Raw genomic sequence first — 18,499 nt, forward strand, 5'->3', positions numbered from 1 at the left:
TAATTGGAGAGTAATGGCGGGCTGCAGGAGAGAACATTTCCTGAGGTGTTTCACATGCACTTCTGCGAGGCGACACAGCAGACTTGCCTTCCCTCTGTGGAGGTTTCGGTGGGCCATTGTATCCCTCCCTCTTTGCTCCTCCGCTCCACGGACGTTGTTCGGCGAGCTCTTAGTTGCTAAGCAACCAGAGCACCCGACCTGAGACAGTGTTGCTACTGTTAGGACTGATTTTCTATACTCTGGCCTGGTGGACAGATGTATGGAAGGCCAACCTATATTGTGACAGGGACAACTCTGGGAGCTGTAGCCAAACCAGTTCAAGGTAGCAGTGACAAGAGGTCTAGGCTAAATCTTAAGAGGTGGTGAGCTTGTAATGGGTCCACAATGAGTACATGAGTATACACAGTGGGAATCACAAATTACTCTTAGACAGTATGTATACAAAGAGTTATTTATTTGTAGCCAAATATCACTATGAAAAATTACTACTAACAGGAAAAAGTATCGCACAACACTAATAATAGATTACATGTATACAATGATCAGAGTGGGGCATAGTACAAATCAAACCCCTGTAAAAAGAAAGTACAGATCAGTTTATGCACTACAGGTCCACAGAGAATTAACCCTAACTTCAAATGTCCTTCCCTAAATTGTCTGGGGCCTTATGCCCAAAAGTTCAGGAAAAGTTCAGACATAGATTGTGTTGCAGGAAAAAATGAAGGTAGGGTATCTGGGGTCCAGTGAACAGTTCCACAGGTTAGAGAACAGTTTTTTCTAACTAACAGAAGTGTCCCCAAATTTCGGAAGGCTTGTGCAAGCAAGCATTGGCAAAGCCAAAGTATAGTAAAAGTTCTGTAAAAGTTAGCAAAACTTACAGGGCTCCTCCAGGACAGCAGCAGAAGTTGGTTGCCAGGCCTCCTTCAGACAGGTCTCTAGTCTCTTTACGGGTCTTACAGCTGGACAGGAGTCTTGGCTCCTTCAGGTTACTCCAGGATCTCTGTAGAGTGGGTTCAGGGTTTCCTCTCCTTATCCTAAAAGCCAGGTAAGAGTCAAAATTCCCACTAGCCAATAGCAGAATTAGTCCCACACACACCCCCTCAGTAATGGTCCACCCAGGACCACTGGCGGGAACACTCATGCAAAACACTCAGACACACTGAAACCAGTTTGTGGATTGGAACTAGACAGTCCCAGCCCACATCCTGCCAGCAAACACACATAGCCCTCCAGTAGCCCACCAAAAGCTCTGCTTTCCTGGGCACTGGAAGCTGATGTAAGGATTTTCCTGGCCTCACCGGACAAGAAGAAGGCTAAACGACAATATGGCCAAAGGACAAGCAAAAAAACATGTCACGGCCATGTTTAGACACTAGTCACAGGTAGTAGCCAACCGTGGTAAGGCTAAAACGAAAAGCATCAAAAATCACTGCTGCCACCAGCCTGTCCATTTTGCACACCTAGGGTAACCAAAAATGTTTTGAGTGTTCGTCTAGTTCAAAAACACGGATGAAAGTTACCACAAGTGATAACAGGATACTAAAAGTAGTAACAAAGTAACTAGACTAAGGGAAACCATGTTTCCCAGTACTGAAAGCCTGAAGGACATGTCAGTTTCCCCATAACAGATGAGCAAAAGACAGTGTATTGAAGCTTAAGGCTTCACTGCACTGCAAAAAGTACAGGTTTGGATCAAAAATAAAAGCAAAAAGTGTGGGGGTCCATAAAAATGGAAGGAAAGGTGCTGTAAAGAGAGATCTTTCCTAACAGCCGCAATAGAGCTTTTAAAAAAAATAATTGGTGGTTTTCAACTTTGTGATCAGAAATGTAAGCTCCACCTGGGGTCGCAAAGACCATGCCAGGGATAGCAAGGAAGACGCTCAGGGTTGCTCTTGCGCCCCCCCTGCCCCCCGCACTCCTTAAATTGACATCCCTGGAAAAACAAAATATGCTTTGGTATAAGAAGTGATACCCAACTAGTCTGAGTTACACAGTCTTGACTCTCCTTTAGTTTTTGCTTTCACCACGTTTCTCAAGACCTCTCCCAGGTTTCAAGATTCACAGCATACCCTTCTAAGGCTCATCTTCGGTCTTGCAGAATTCAACTGTAGATCTCTCCTGGACATTGAGCTCCTCAGCATTCACCTCTGGTTCCCTTCAGACCTTGGGTTTTTCTCCCTTCACATGTGGTCTCTCCTAAACAGTGGTTTCTCAGCATTCACATCTGGTCTCTCCCATTTTATCACCAGGTCCACCTTCTGCTTCAAAACATCTTCTCTTAGGATTCACCTCTGCTTCTTTTCTCATCAGTTGGGACAGGTAGATGGCTCGGAGGCAATGCGCTAGTCTTGGAAGCAAGACCTTGGCGAGCATCATGGGTTTGAAACCCAGTACTGCGCTTAGAGGCAAGACTCAGTCATGAAGCGTAATATAAAAACCTAATTAAATGTTTTCTTTCATACTCATCACTTCACAGCAATCGCAGTTACTCTTAACAGCTCTACCCGGTGATTTGACACCTGGTCTGCTAGGATTTACCTCAACCTCTCTTCTCGCTAATCCCAACTGATCATTCAGCACCAGCTCCAACTAGTCTTTCAACAAAGTCTCTTCACTTTAGGCTTCACCTCAGCTTCCCTTCTCACTCCCACTGGCCCTTCATGGGTGGTCAGCGATTGGTATTTCTTCACACCTCTATCAGGCTCCTTTTCAGGCAGGCAATATTATCTTACCCTACTGTCAGAGGTTGTACTTCTGGGGTTCATCAAGGAACAGCATGATCGTGTGGTCTTCCATTAGGAGTTGAGTATGCTTTCCACTACCTCTCTCCGGGTTCTTTGCCTAAATGACCACCTTGTCCGGTGGCAAGTTCCTTGGTGGTGTTTTAACAGAATGATCCTATGTACAGCTTCAAAAGTCTTGGCTTCCTCTATCCATGTAATACTTTCTATTAAGTTGGATTTTCAAAATCAGCCCTGTGGACGGATTCTGAGAGGCCACAGTATTCTAATGAACAGGGGAAATACTCTAAAGTCTATCCCAACTGAGCAATAAGACTGGTGAAGGTGAACAGTGGTGAACGGTTCAGTTAGGCACGATAGAGCACTGTTAATCACAGCAGTTAGGCAGAATTTATACAAAAAGTTCGATTTATTTAGGCTTTGGGCAACTCTGATCAATCAAAAATCACAGGGAAGTAAATAAGAAAGCATAGACTACTAATATATATAAATTCACTATTGGGGTACTCTGGCCAGAGCACCAGCACTGTACTTTCTAACATAGTAAGATTAATAATAGAACATTGTAGTATAGCAACACCCATTAAATGCTATAGAGGTGGGTTGGGAAGGTAGAAACAGCTATGTTGACACCCCCAGTACTCTGATGTTCACAGTGACCACTTCTGGGGCTCCTGAATTCTCTGGGCCCTCTTGCTTCATGCGTTGGTTCCATCAGGAGAGAGGCTCTGGGGCCGCTGGCGCAGAGGTCACTTTGCTTTGGGATTTAGGACTGGCTAGTCTTTGGTTCTGTGCTCTAGTGAGATGGTTGCTTGACTGGACAGCTGGACAATAATTGGCAGTCAAGTACGGACCACCATGATGTCGACCTCGGAGGGATCACCAGGACATGATGCAGGTGGATAACAGCGATGGCCACTGTAATCAAACTGCGAAAGTCGACCCTCAAGGTGGAAACAAAGGAGCTGGCCCTGTAAGGCCCATCTTCATAATGGAGAGCTCTGCAACAACATTTTTACTCCAGGGGGGCTTGGCATAAAACAGTTTGAATATCACTGCTTTAAGGTGATGTGTGTACATTAAAAACGAGCAAAGGAAGGAGCGTAACGCAAAAAGGCTTTACTTACCTTCAAAGTCCGAGACAGGAATTGAACAATAGCAAAATGTTGGGGGTTCCATTGATGTCAATAGAGGGAAAGCATTATAAAACAGCCTTTCCTAACATTTGTATGCAATTACTGTTCAGAAAGATTTCTCTTTTGGGCAACATTCCCTCCATATTCTATAGACCCCAAAACGTTTTGTTTTTGAACCTGTCCTGACTTTTGACAGAGATGTGAAGCCTTCAGATTGCCTTTTGCTCATTTTGTCTTGGGGAAACTGATCAGTCCATCAGACTATCAGTACTGGGAAACTGTTTCCCTTATGTTTTTTTTTTTACCTGTTTGGGTAACTTTTCTAACAGTGCTCACAGCATCTTACAATGCAGTGCATTGGGTATACTTTTGTATAATCCTAGTCCTTTACACTGGGGATGTTTGGTTACTTTGATATGTGCTTAAAGACAATCGGGTGGCAGCAGCTACATTTCTTCTAATGTTTGCAGTACTTTGAGTGTGCACATTCAAATTTACTGCGTCTGGCTACTAAACTTGGTCAGTGCCACACGATTTTTCGCTTGTTCTTTGGCCATATTGTTTTGTGGCCTTCTTCTTGCCTTCTCGGGTCAGGACATCCATCATACTTCCACCAGGGAAATTGCTGTTTTCACAGGCTAGTATATGCCATGTGTGTGTGGACCCAGGAAGTGAGTGGGACTGTCTGGTCCCATTCCACAACCATGGTGCCTGTTAGGGGCGTTTTCCTCAAGTCCTACTGGTAGTAAGACTTTAGTAAGCTATCCTAGTGGCTTGTAGATCTTCAACTCTTAGTATCAGTCTGTACTAACTCAGGACCTTGGTAGAGTGGCAGAGCAGTCAGGCTTCTCTTAAGAGGAAGCCATTTTAAGATATCAGCGTTTGGAGCCAAGTTCCCTATCTAGAAGAGCAGATGACTGAAGACCCATGGACCACTCCTGACAGGCCTGGCATCCCTTCCTGCATTTGGCCGGTGAAGCCCTGCTGGACTACTTGATTGAGGAATGCCCTTTGCAGTAATTTGACCATTGGACTGGTGGGACCAACCAGTCTCAATGCCTTCTCGAGATCCTGCCATCGGGAGCCCTCGGAATCATCCCTGGACCACTCAGTGCACCGACCAGCTTTGAATTCGACTACCCCACCAGAAGCGTCACCGTTCCATGTTTCTGTTCGGAACTTTGGTGGACACCAGCTTGTGCACAATTCACCTTCCTGCCACAATTCAGCTTTCCGGCATCAAAGGATAGGATCCTGCCCTTGAAGGTCATTTTTGAATGCGACTGGGGCGATGCCTGCTCTCGCCAGTGTGTGGTGACCATCACTGGAACCTGCTTTCCTCCATCTGGTAGTGTCCTGTAGATGCCTGCATCATTACCTGCTGCATTTCTTTATTAAAAAAAAGAAAGGGTTGCGCTTGGCTCCTGGACCAGACCACACCCCACCTTGCACCTGTAGCTCCTGCGCATCTTCTACTGGATCCTACCTCCAGCGACTCCCAATTGGCCTACCTAGTCACATGGGGAAATCAGGGGGCAGAGTACTCACCTATACATTCAATTCAAACGCCCCTTAGTCCCCTATAATAAACCTTGGAATAAACGTTGGTTTATTCCATTCCATCGCTTTTTAAACGTTTGTTCTAAAAGCTGTCCTAAAGTATCAGAAAGTAGCCTTGCTTACTTGTAGCATTAAGTCCTTTGGAAAATGTTTCACCACCACAAGAATCTTTCCCATCTTTGTCCCCTCTCCTGATTAGAAGCTTTTGTGACTTTTGGGCACAAGGCCCCCATTGAACATAGGGATTGGACTTATAAAGTTAGGGTATTATTCTTGTGAACTAGTTTTCCTTACTGCATTATTACTTACCTTCCTTTCAGGTGTTTGTGTTTTGTATACATTTCTACAAACCTAAGATGACTATATATGTTTGATAACAGAGTGTTGTGTGATAATACCTCCTTGATTCATTTTTCGAGCGTGTTTTGGACAGATTGTTTATTAACAAAATTGACCATTTTGTGATGGCTCATTCACTTAACAGTGCAGTAGTTTATGCAGAAGCCAATATTAAAGACAAGCTGAAGGCTGGTGGTATGTTTTTAGGTTATTTTCTTTTTTAAGATATCTTATTTAACTCTGGTATTTGCCTGTTGTAAATGTACTACCAGCAGTAAACTGCCAGAGCAGACTTTAGAGCTGGGCGTTATTGTTCCGTTCTGTAATTGAATGCTTTATTTTAGGCAGTATGATGCAGTTAACATTGGTGCTAGCATTGCCACCCTTTGCAGAATGTAGGCCATTCTGTCCTAAAAACACAAATCAGTATGAGTTCCTGATGCAAGGTAGAGTGGGGCCCCTTCTCTTGTGTTCCGGGATTTCCCTTCAAGTATTCATTATGCTCAATCTTCTGAAGGCAATTGCCTTTTGCTTAATTCATGCCTTTCCAATATAAACTTTCCATGCATTCTCATCAATGTTTTAAGACTTCATAACTGTGGGCAGTCAGAACTAAGTTTTATGCACTCAGAATTTAAAATTTGTGCCATTCATAGCTTTGAGTGGGGACAATCTAGGTATTCTAGTTTTGGAAATAAGAACATATAATTTAGAGGGCTGATTTGAGGCCTGCTATCAAAGATTGTCTTTATTCCGCTTTCCTCCCAGAGACTTCTATGGGACCCCCTTTATTTTTGCTTTGTTTTTACTACTGACATGACATTTTGGAGGGAATGGAGGCAATAAACAATACCAATGCGGTCTGCTTTTCTTACTTTGCTTTATGCTCATTTTGATTGGGAAACTAGCCAGTCAAAAAGACTATCCGTGATGAGAGACTGTCTCTCTTGATAGATTTCTTGAATTTTGACAACTGCACATCTTAAAGTGAAGTGTGGTTAGGATACTTTGTATCGTTTATACATTTCTTTTGTAACTTTTGAGTTATAAATACAATATTGTCCAGGGTGGGCTGGTGGCAGCAGATATTTTCCTACCAGGGTTTGCATTGTGTACATTTCTGTTTTTACTTGTGCACACTTGCAATTACAACAAATGGCTACTGAGAGTTTCTAAAATTGATGTGCCATGAGATTTTCACCTGTCCTTTTGGCCATACTATTCTTTGGCAGTCTTCCTGTCTTCTTAGGGCTGGAATGATTTTATATGAAATGCCCTTTCACAAGGAAAACTACTGCTTTTTGTGTGCTAATGGGAGGTCTTTGTGCTTGGCGGGAGATGGGGGATGGGACTATCCGGTCCCAGTCCACATCTGGAGTCTGAATGTCTGTTGCAAGGCACATTGTAGCTAGTGGCTATCTCTCGATATATCGCTGCTGTCAATTTGAATGGCGCAGATCCTTACCATTCATGAACCTGGGCAAGCCTCCAGTCCAAATCTTGTATTAAAGGTGGAACCCTGCTGCCATTCCAGTGAAAATTATTGGAGCCAAAATCCCTGCAAAAAAGTACAGTCGCTGATGACCCGAGGGTGAGCCTTGTAGCTGACCGCATCAACTCCAGTGAAGTTCCAGTGATTTCCTGCTCCTCTGCTTGCTCTCAAGAAGACCCTCGTCAGTATTTAGACTCCTTGAGCAGTAGCAACAACCAGGCTCAAACCCTTCTTGAGGATCTGTGCCTTCTGATCCTTAAAAAGTGTTTCTTGATCAATCAGTGGACTGCCAGCTCTCTCCTGGGCTACCTCAATGTTGCCATTTTGAGTGCATTCTTGGAACTTGATCCTTCAGATTATGCTACAAGATGCCTGTTCCTGCAGTTTCAGCCTTCTTGCATCAAGGGAAGCCGTACAGGAACTGCTCCTTTGTTCATCCATTGAAGATGGTCTGTCAACGCCTGACTGTCGTGACTCCCATTGCAATCAGTCTTCTTCAATGGCATTGGCCATTGGCCTGATGTCACCTGCTCTGCAGAACTCTTCTTCATTTTGTCTCAAGGATTTTCAGCTGGAAAATGCCTGCAACTGAGATTCAAGCACTGTTACCGACCAAAACAAATCCCTGTGTAAACTGACCTTTAAACTCATGACGCTAGTGCCTCTCTTGACTTGACCAAGTAAAGAAGGTGTCCCCATTGGATTTCAGCACCTCAGCTGTGGTCTCCGGTCAAATCGGAGTAGCGGGGTAAGTTCTGCTCCCTCCCCCATCCTCCATAGGGTGACATGGGCGTAAAGTCCTGTCCCCATCTCTTGTTCCTGACTTAGATCATTGGTGATCTGGTCAATTATCCTCTATTGGGCCTTCCTTAGTGTAGTGGAATTGAGTGAGTCACCTGAATTTTCCCTAACTGTTTTGAACACTTAGTCGCAACCCCTGGCATAGTCTCATCGCATAGTAAACCTACCTGAAAAGTACAACTTTGGAACTGATGACTTGTGGGCACAAGATCCCAATCCACGTTAGGGATGGACTTACTAACTGCTAGGAAATTATTAATTATTCTAGTGTTGCTCTAAAGTGTTTCCACTGAACCTTAAGCATTTGACTACTTAACAATAGATTGCCACCTTCACCACTGCTCTCTAAAAGTTACGGACCATCTTGTAACCCGGTCTGCTATTGAACTGCCCTTCTCCGTCTGTATCATGGACTACTCTGTAACCTGGTCCCCCTTTTTATTTATTGTACTGTATCATAATTGACTCTCTTCATATGTGCAACTATCTGTAACTTATGTTGTTCTCAAGGATAAAGCGCCCAGTTACCCCAGGGTTTGGCTGCGCTATACAAATAAACTAAACTGTATTGCACTGTTTTTGAATCGTATGCTTTTCTGTCTTCTCCTAAAGTTGAATGTCTGTGTATTTTATAGTAGGTGTGTGACAATATTTGCCTTGAGATTTCATTGTTCAGTGGATATTGTAAAGGCCTAATAAATCATTGTACATTGTTTTACTACTAGTCTTTCTGGAATCATTGGTTTTGGCTCTGTGTGAGGTCCTTGGAACCCTAGATGGTAATTCCCCGTTTCATCGCACAGCATTTTAATCTAATCCCATTCTACCGTAAGTATTGTACTGCAAATTTGTAGACTGCGGCTGGGTTTGGGTATATAGAAGGGAGGGGGGGTTTAGGAGCGGGAGACGGGGGGAGGTGGGTTGTGGGGAGAGGTTTAGCACCCACCACTACCCTTGTTGTAAAGAGCGAATAGGTGAGATGGGATTCAATGAATTCCCTGTAATGGAAATCGGACAGAACCGTCCAAGACCACTCTCACACCCCTTCCTTAATTTAAGCCTTAGCCCTCTGCTCCCTACATGGAGTGTGTTTGGTTAAACTTTAGTGTCTTTACTGTTCACCCTAATAGGTTGGCCTCTCAAAATCCAGGGTTGATTTGGGAAATCCAGCTTAACAAGGCCGTTTAAAGTTAGTTGTTACGGAGCACTTATGACTCGAAATTGGTTCATTTCACACTTGTATGGCATGGCGGTAAGAACTTGTTGGGGCATTCAGAGCTCAACTCTGGCAGCATTCAGGCCTTAATGCATATTTCCTTACTTGAGGCTATTCTGGCTGGTAAATTGGGGCAATTCTGGCTGGTGATTCAAGGCCATTTTGGCTGACAATGTGGGGATCATTCCTGGTTGGTAATTTGGGGACAATCAATACAGCTTATTTTAAGCCATTTCTGCCTCAGAGTTTGGAGAAATGTAAAGCTCGAAAACCTGAGACATGCTACTCTTAATTTTATGGCATAAGACTTAATTTCATAACCCATTTTAAAATGTTTTGGTTAAAACTGAGCACAGCAACAATGATATTTAAGTGAATTTCTGTTTATAGGCTGCATGAATGATGCTGCACCATATCATCACTGTAAAACTTTCAGGACACTAGAAATAGTTAAAATTCAAAGATCTTTGGTGCTAAACAATGTGTATTGAGCATCTGAATTTGTAACCTTTGCTCGATGTAACAGTCTGCTATGAAACATTATACACACCTTGAATATTAGTCGAAATACTTTTACCTTAAATGGTGTGTTGCTTCTGTGAATGCAAGATTATTCTTATTAATATAATTTGTGCATACTGGTGCTTCTGCATTAATTGGTTGGTTAAACTTTAAACAATCTGGTTCCTTCTAGTTGCAATGCTGTCATCAGCCCCTCCCCGTGATGTGATCATAGAAGTGGAAGATACAAAACCATTACTAGCCTCTCAGGTAATTTTCATTCATGTGACCCTCACCGCCCATTTATCACTGTTTGGTTTTATCCTTGCAACATGTCAAAGTGAGAGCGAAATTAGACGGCATTTTCCAAGCAAAGTGGGTACAGTAAAATTGCTGGTGTTTGTTTAATTCTGCTTTTTTCATTGTCAAACATGGCTGAAATGTCCATTTATTGCTTTTACATGAAGTTCTGATCAACACTTTTCTGAGAATTAGTCTCTTAGATGCCCTTTTGGAATATATTCTCTCTGGTTAAGAACCTAAGGCAATTATGGATATCAAAAATCAGGGTCTGCCGAGTCTGATCATCTATTTAATATTTGTCTTATAGAAAGTTTTCCAAAAATGTAGTAAGCCCTGCACTCTCACAAAGCAGCGTCTGCATGTTGAGAGACAGACAATGAGGCAGAAGAATACCTTTCATGACGGTCGCTAGAAAAAGGGGGACTTTGGAGCTGAAGATGGTCTATCAATCTTTGTTAAATGATGGAACTGCCCTACAAGTATAGCACTAAGCTTCGGACTGAATGACAGCTTTTGCTTTGTGGCAGGCTTTTGGAGTAGTAATTTAGAGTAGGGCACACATTGCCTTCAGAATGTGACCCAGTGGCATCTATGAAATGAAGAGACGAGGAAGATTTAAATAAGCTTTTCACACATTTCTTTACATAAATAGGACCAACGTACAATACTGATCCCTTGAGAATGCTGGTGGTTTTTAAGTCCTTTCTGGATCACCACCCTGTTCAGAACGAATCCTTGAGTGTCTCAACCTCAGGTTCCCGGGACTTCATTGTTCAGGTGGTTTTGAACACTCTACACAGTAAGGTTTGTCTTCCAGTATTCCCGCTAAGTTTTTAATGTACATGTTTGGTCCTCACCTTTTAAACCTTAGTCTTTAATGTTGAACACATGGTCAATATTTGAAGATTAAAGTCTAATTGTCAAAAAGGGGGCACTGTAAACAAAGTGTACTTTTCTTGTCCCATCAATTTCTTTGATCTGCATCTTAGTGTGCGCCACTCTAATGTTGCGTCGAGGAGAGTTAATTGCAATGCACAGTTATTCTACACCTTTTGGGTTCAACCAAGGGCAACATGGCTGTTTGGAGTCATTTTTATCATTGAATGTTCAACAGTCAAAAAACTTGAACTAATGTATCTGCTGAGACACCATCTTCACACCAGCTAAATTAAGAAATGCATATTTAAATTGAAAGAATATGTATTTTTTTATGCCACGGTTTGTTTCTCCACTTGCTTTTGTAAAACCGGGCATGAAAAGATCGGCTGCTCACATTAGGAAAAGGGTTTTCTTGATCTCGATTTCTCGGCCCTATTAAATGTGCATTCTGACAGCAAACATGTGTTCCATGGATGAAGGTGCATGTCGTCATCCCTTCACTTAATGTAAACACCTTCATGGTTCCAGATGTTAATGATGAGGTGCTCCCCAGATTGAGCTCAGGCATGCTTCTGTTCTATTGCCATTACTAGACAGACCTCTAGTAGTGCTTTCTTAGCAAGGTCTATGCCTCAGCTAAAGTCATTTAATTAGTCTACAGAGCACAACACATGTTGCCCTTCACCCACTTTGCACTATCAGAGTTTCAGTGTATGGCCTCCTTTCTTGAAGGGTGTAGCAGAGATCCGAGGGGAACCCCTGTATCTGGCCTTTAAGACCGTGCCCATGCGTGGTCTGTGCCTTTTTTTCCAGAACATGTGAGGAGAAGGAATAAACTATTGTGAGATCTTTGAGAGCGCCCTTTGCATTTTTGATCTTTAGAGGTTTAAGCTGCCCAACATGTGCCCTCTTGTAGAAGAGAAATATTCCAGTTGCTAGGACCTGACTTCAGAGCATTTAGTTTGGACCATTCCAGTGTGGATAACCATGCTGTGATTGTTCCTCGTCTATATGGCTGCTCTCAGAGTAACTTTCTAACTATATCAATAGAAATGAATCTACATTCAGAAGACACACAGGGTCTCATTACGAGTTTGGCAGTGTAGGAAAATGTGCAGTGAAGTAGCAGTCATTCTTTTAAAAGCACTTTCAAGCATCACCAAATTCAGTGTTTGGAGGCATAGTGGAAGAAAAACCTCCAGCACTTGGCTAGATATTTTTCCTCCACTTCAGCTCGACAAAAGTGGAGGATTTATTGTAGGTGGAATTGCCCCTTGTGAATCTGTCACACCTCCAATGGAGGAGTCGCCAGGATTCCATGAATGGGGATTAAATACCAATTTTATACCACTCATAATCGAACTGATTTACTGTGATGAGTGGCAAAAATGTTAAATACGTTTGGCTGTATTTCCCATAGAACAACATTACCCACCTTTTCTGAAGGTTTGATCCCTATATTATTTTATTTTAGTGAGGATATAGATTTTTTCTGTTTCAGGGAAATGTGTATGGGAGATGGTTGTGAATACACTTCAGCATCCAACTGTAATTAGTCTTCAAACACCAATGTGTTTTTATAACAGTCACATCCAATTGCCCTCCTTCGGTTTTAGGAATAAAGCTAGATTTAGTCGTCAAACCATGCTCTGCCACACTCTGGTCAATACCTCAATTTCAAACTCTTTAAGGCAGTGCGTCCAGGCTGTCCTTGTCCTCATGGGTCAAGCACAACCTTGTTTCTATTCCCATAATTTTTTATTATTATTATAATAGATGAGGACCCATTTTTTGTGGGTCAACTCGATCAGTAGTGTCTGCAAAATATATCCTCAGCTGGGGTTGGTGGATACACTTAAATAAGTCAATGCATTTCTGAGATCAAAGTTCTGAGTTGGGGCATATCCTAGTCTTAGTTTCAATACTTCAATTTCTTCAGGGGTCGGTTCATATTCCAAAATATGAATAACATTTTTCTGGACTCACTTATGCTTTGTTATAATTCATTCTGTTCTTGTTGTTGACTTTTGATCTTTCTGTGAGCCCTTGTTTGGTTTCTCCTACCACTCCCTCCTACGAATGGTCCGCAATCTGTATTTCGTACATTGTTACCTTCTTATCATTTCCTTTGAATTCCTAAGCACAGAAGCTCCATCCCTCATAGATGAGCAGCCCTCCCATCCAGTGAGTCTTCACATTCCTCCTCAGCTCTTTCTACCTCTGAGGTTGAGGGTGTATTAGCCCCTCCATTTGTCATTCTTCCTTTTTTTCTGTGTGTATTTTTTTATATTTTTTCTCAGTCAAGTGTACAAATCATCCCTGATAGATAGTCCTATTTATACCTCCGAAAAGTACATATTTTGCATTCTTGAATATCAGTCTGACCGAGTGCCAAGTTCTTTTTCATCATTTCCAACAGTGCAGTAAACTTTTTCCTCTGTGAAGTATATATGTATATTTTAATACAGGTGGTTTTGTCCTGGTTGAGGTGTTTGTTTTAATCCCGCACTGTGAGTCGCCTTTTAGTTTTAATCCCTCAGAGTGATTCTCCTTTTAGTATTGCAGTGCTGGTGTCTATTCCTGTGCGATGTAGGCTTGTTTCAATCCTTCAGTGATTGTCGCAATTCAGTATTTTATTGTTCATGTCATGTTCTGGGTGAGGCATCTCTGGGGCATTTTTACTTCTGCCCTCTCCTGTATTGATGTGCACATGTTTTAGTCTTGCATACATTGTCACCTTTCAATTTTGCAATGCTAGTGTACTGTATGTTGTGGCCATTACACTATATACTAAATCTGGTCTTCAGCATGCAATGAATATTGTTTGTAATGATAGCCGTGTACAAGTAAATGGTACCATTATACACAACATACATTGCATGCTGAGGACCAGATTTCTTTTTTTAGTCTAAAATCTAGACTCCAGTCTAGATTTTAGACCAAAAAATATAACATTTAAAATAAAAACCAAAATAATGTACTTTTTAAAAAAAAAATCAGACTGCGGGTGTTCGACCCCTTGGACATGAGCCTGCCGCTCACCAGGGGGTTGAGCCCCATAGTTTGAATACCGCTGCCCTAGACGATGCTCTTCCCAGTTGCATTGGGCTGCATTAGGGTAAAGGGATATCTAGAGTCAATGTTTGAGAATTTCAGTCTATGGTGATCCTATCCATTGTTTTTACTAAATATAAGGGTTTCTAGGGTCTTCATTATAATCGTAATATGCCTTCCAGCAGTGATCTGTGGATTTACCAGAATTGAAGTCAACCACTGCTAAAAGCAAGTATCTTCTGACAATATGTACATCTGTGATTCATCCTCTGAAAAAGTTCATAAATGACTGACCTTTCATTTACTTTCATATTTTGAAGTGTCTATCATACTAATTGTTTGTATTTGTACCAGGAGAAATATTGGGTTACTTTACAAATGTTCTTTTACAAGTGTTAGCAGTCAGTTAGCTATAGCTGAAAATTTGGATGGACAACTCCCTAGAAACTGATTGAGATCAACTCCATTATTTTATAAGTCAGTTCCTTAGAAGTGTTGTCTCAGGTCCTCTAAAGTATTGTCTACTTAAGTTGTCTTCAATATGGTCTTCCAATCCATTGAAAGTTCGTTATCACCTCACTTATCACTATCACTGCCGTATGTTTAGAGAAGTAGATCATGTTTGCTTCAAGGGAATGCATGCAGACCACAGTGTTGGGATGTTGATTGGAATTGTAATAAAATATCACATACTAGGTCACACGTCACTGCTTCTGTTTCTCTCACAAACAAGTCACATAGTGGAAGGTCACTTTGAAGACCACTGTCCCCAAATATGAAGCTATAGAGAAATGCGACATTACATGGAATGAGAATAGAAGTCATTTATATTTTGAAAAGCCTAAGCAGTCAACACAACCTATATCGAATTTCACAAATTACATTCCAATTTCTAGTTTTTGGGCGGTATGTCAGCTGCACTCAGCAAAATGACTTCTCCAACAACAGTGCATGTATGTATGTGCCAAGTGACTGCATGTAGATGACCTAATCTGGGCTCTAGGTGCTTAGGTGGTAAAGCTTTAACTTTTTTTTTGGTTTTTCTTCTGTAGAGAGATTTTGGAGAGAAAGATGCTCTTATAGCGAGTACGGTATGTCAATCGTCAAACTACAGTGGCTCTTCCCAATCTTAAGCTTTTCTGAATTCTTCCTTCCTTCTCGATTGTAAGCCATTTGAACTAACACTTAAATGGTTTCAACCAGTTTATTGGAATTAAGTGCATGTCTAAAACCTTTGCAGGGTGTCTGCTTCCAACAATCGGCTGTGGCATTTTTAAAGCAGTTTGTGATTTCTTGTTTTTGAGCCTAAAAAAGGGAAAACACTTGGCAGAAAGTAATATCTACTGGAGGTTTACACAACACATCAGCTTAACTTTGATGGTGTTAAAAGTATCAAGGTTTTCTACCAGGAACATGGCAAGGAATTGCCGAAACATTTGGTGGTTTCCATCGTTTAAAGATCTGTCTCTCCAAAATCTCATTTCATAATTTGTATACAATTGTAATGCTTTTGTTTGAGAAATCCTGGTTTGTGGGTCATTAAGTACCAACTTAATTTCAATACTTGAACACCTTCCACAGTACTTTGTGCTGGGGATTCACTCCTTGGGAATTATTATGCAAAATATGTTTCTATATAACAATAGAAATTAATATGCTAAAAATCTATTGGTAAATGCATAGTAAAATATTGTGTTTCTGATGTGTGAAATGTAGAAGATGTTTAACTATAAAACTTCTAAATTAATTGTAGAGAATGGATACCGCTGTACTACAATACACATGCATGCATTTTCCTGAACGTCTCTTCTTCTCTCTAGGACTACTCAAAGCTTACGTTTTATTACATACCTCATGCCTTAAACAACAATTTTGTCATATTGGAAGAAAGAATGGTATCTGTCTTTATTCATAGTATCATGCGTCATAAATCTCCATATTTTATATTTTTAAGTAACAAAGCTCACACGTTTAAATATGGGAAACTGAATTTAAAGCGATTCTGCTAACTGAACTGTATGCCTGTGAGCACCATGGGAGAATTATTTATAATACATACAAATGAGCATCTAATTAGAAGATAGAATGAAAGGTACTATATAGCCACACAGCCCATCCTTATAGCAGCCTGTAATTTCACACTATGTTCCCAGATATATCTTTAAATATCAGGAATGGTCCCTTGTCCTTTTTTTAAAAATGCATTGCTCTTGATAATCCATCTTCTAGTGCTGCTGATGGAATGTGCTTGTACAGTCTGGCTCAAGGTGTGTGCAAATAGAATGTGGAATATGTTCTGCGAGTTTTATTTGCTTAAGTGGACTATTTAAATGTCCCACACAGCATGTAATTTCCAGGGAGCAAGACCTGTATTGCCAAATACTTGCTAGATTGAAGGAATTCCCCTACTTGTTACAAATAGAGATTTTGGCCTATATCTCTGTAGTGAAGTTTTCACTTTTGGATGGATGCGTCCTAGAGTGATAACTTAGAATCACGAACAGTGTACTGGATATAGAGCATAGTGAACAGAAGGCAGCTGGCTAAGCTTATGTGCCTGTACATTTACACACATCTGCATTGGAAAATGTATTGATGTACTTGGAAACCCACTCTTTTATTCGTATACGGGAAATGGAATAAAAAGATGGAAGGTCTCTCGCTTTTCCCTGCAGGGCTCAAATGTAACTTTTATATTCAGTGAGTTGTAGCCTGTTGTAACAAAGAAGGAAAGAAATGGAGGATATATATCGGATGGTAATGGATCTACATAGTACCCAAACTTGAATTGTACATTAGGGGCATTAGTGCATCACTTTAAGCCCTGGGAAAATGGGATGCACATCAAGGTATTTAGCGAGGGGACTGCTAGCTGATCAGAGATGACCTGAAATCTAGAGCTACTGCTGGGAAATGTAGCCAGAAATCATTGAAACGAAAATGGAAATGACCGCTTTTGTGGGTAAACCAAGTTTTGGATTGGAGTGCATTCATGAAACCCATTCTATAGACCTTTTTATCTTTAGTGCTTAATTTTTTAGACATTACAGCATGTCGCATATGAGACACTTCGATCAATGTTTGGCTTGTGGCATGTAATAAAACAAAACAATACATTTATGTTTGGGTCCCCTATTAAAGAAGCAGGTAAGCAGATTCTGGTGAATTGTCTGGTCCAATTTCTTCTTCCTTTTTTCTTTACTTGAAATTGATACTTACTTTACTTTGAGTTGTAATGTTTAATTGGTAATCTTAAGAATACTAATGTATTATTGTTCTTTGTATAATTGTACTCATGTATATATCCTATTTTTATTTTTCTACTCGTCTGCTGACTGGATTTATGCAACTAGCTGAAAGAAAAGGTAATGCAGATTTATATTGCAATTCTTGTAAAACTGGAATGTATACTCTTATGGAAATGCATTTTAGGGGGATGTTAAACTGTGATGTTAAACTGTGGCAAAAGTTGTTACCAGACTAGAACTAAGGAAACTTCCACATCATTGGTCTTGGAGATAACCTTGTTGTGCTTTGTTTACTTTTCACAAATTCCTGTCCATGAATTTTAACCCATCTCCCCCAAATGGGTTTGGCTTGGGGGGTGGTGTACTGTCTGAAAGAGAATTCACCATAGTGATGCTTGAGGTAGAGACATGACCATTTCAATGTAAACACTTGTAAACCTTTACTTCAAAAAGATTCCTTCTTCCCTGGGCCAGGAGGATAGTTCAGGGGTCACGAGTTTGTCTTGGAAGCAAAACAACGCAGACCGTTATGGGTTTTAACTCCGGTCCGCGCTTAGAGGCTGGTCTCTGGCATGAAACGCGATCTAAAAAAAGCTCAATTTAAAAAGAAACTCTATTCCCACAGATTACACATCTTTGAAAAATCCTTCAGGCAAAAGTCTTGTGTTTGGAAGGTTTTTTTCAGCTAACAAGAAGAGACTCCTAGTTTGCATCAGCTCAGATAGTTTCTGTTGACGACCATGACTCTGGATGCGACATCAGGAGTTCTATATGGACCCAACTACTCATCTAAACTTCAGTTCCTTTTTTCTGCGAGCTTAAAATGATTCTTTTGGAATGTTCCACTGCTGCTTAGCTAATTTGACCTGTATCTTGTCTCCATCAAAAGCCTCTAGATTCAAACCATATGATTACTTCAGAAGCTCACGATTGGGTCAGGGCCACAAAACGCTGTCTGCTGCTTCTGTTTTGACCATGACACTGAGGAGGGCAGCTCTTGTTGGCCAATACACCCTACCTATATAGGAGAGTGCGTCACAAAGGTATTCACCACTGTTCCACAAAATGGGAACTTGCTCATAAAGTCCTTGGCTCCATAGAAGCCTTGCTTACCTTAGTTACTCCACTTCCAAATATCACTTAGTCTTCTCCCAAAAAGTTTGATTGCTCATCCCACTCTATAGAATCTGTTTCAGACTCTAAAGAATCGCAACCTATTCTGCTTATGG

General features: G+C 41.2%; 1 protein-coding gene across 1 annotated transcript in view; it reads left to right on the forward strand.

The window, feature by feature from the left end:
* The window catches only part of MYOF (myoferlin), a 1,388,224-nt gene that overhangs the window by 1,053,377 nt on the left and 316,348 nt on the right, over positions 1–18,499 (forward strand). Inside the window, exons 37-38 of the mRNA XM_069611360.1 lie at positions 9,980–10,056; positions 17,376–17,387. Coding sequence (XP_069467461.1) covers positions 9,980–10,056; positions 17,376–17,387 — 89 coding nt within the window. The remainder of the gene's footprint in view (positions 1–9,979; positions 10,057–17,375; positions 17,388–18,499) is intronic.

This window comes from Ambystoma mexicanum, chromosome 8, assembly GCF_040938575.1.
Source record: "Ambystoma mexicanum isolate Mex_15411 chromosome 8, UKY_AmexF1_1, whole genome shotgun sequence".
NCBI classification, from domain to species: Eukaryota; Metazoa; Chordata; class Amphibia; order Caudata; family Ambystomatidae; genus Ambystoma; species Ambystoma mexicanum.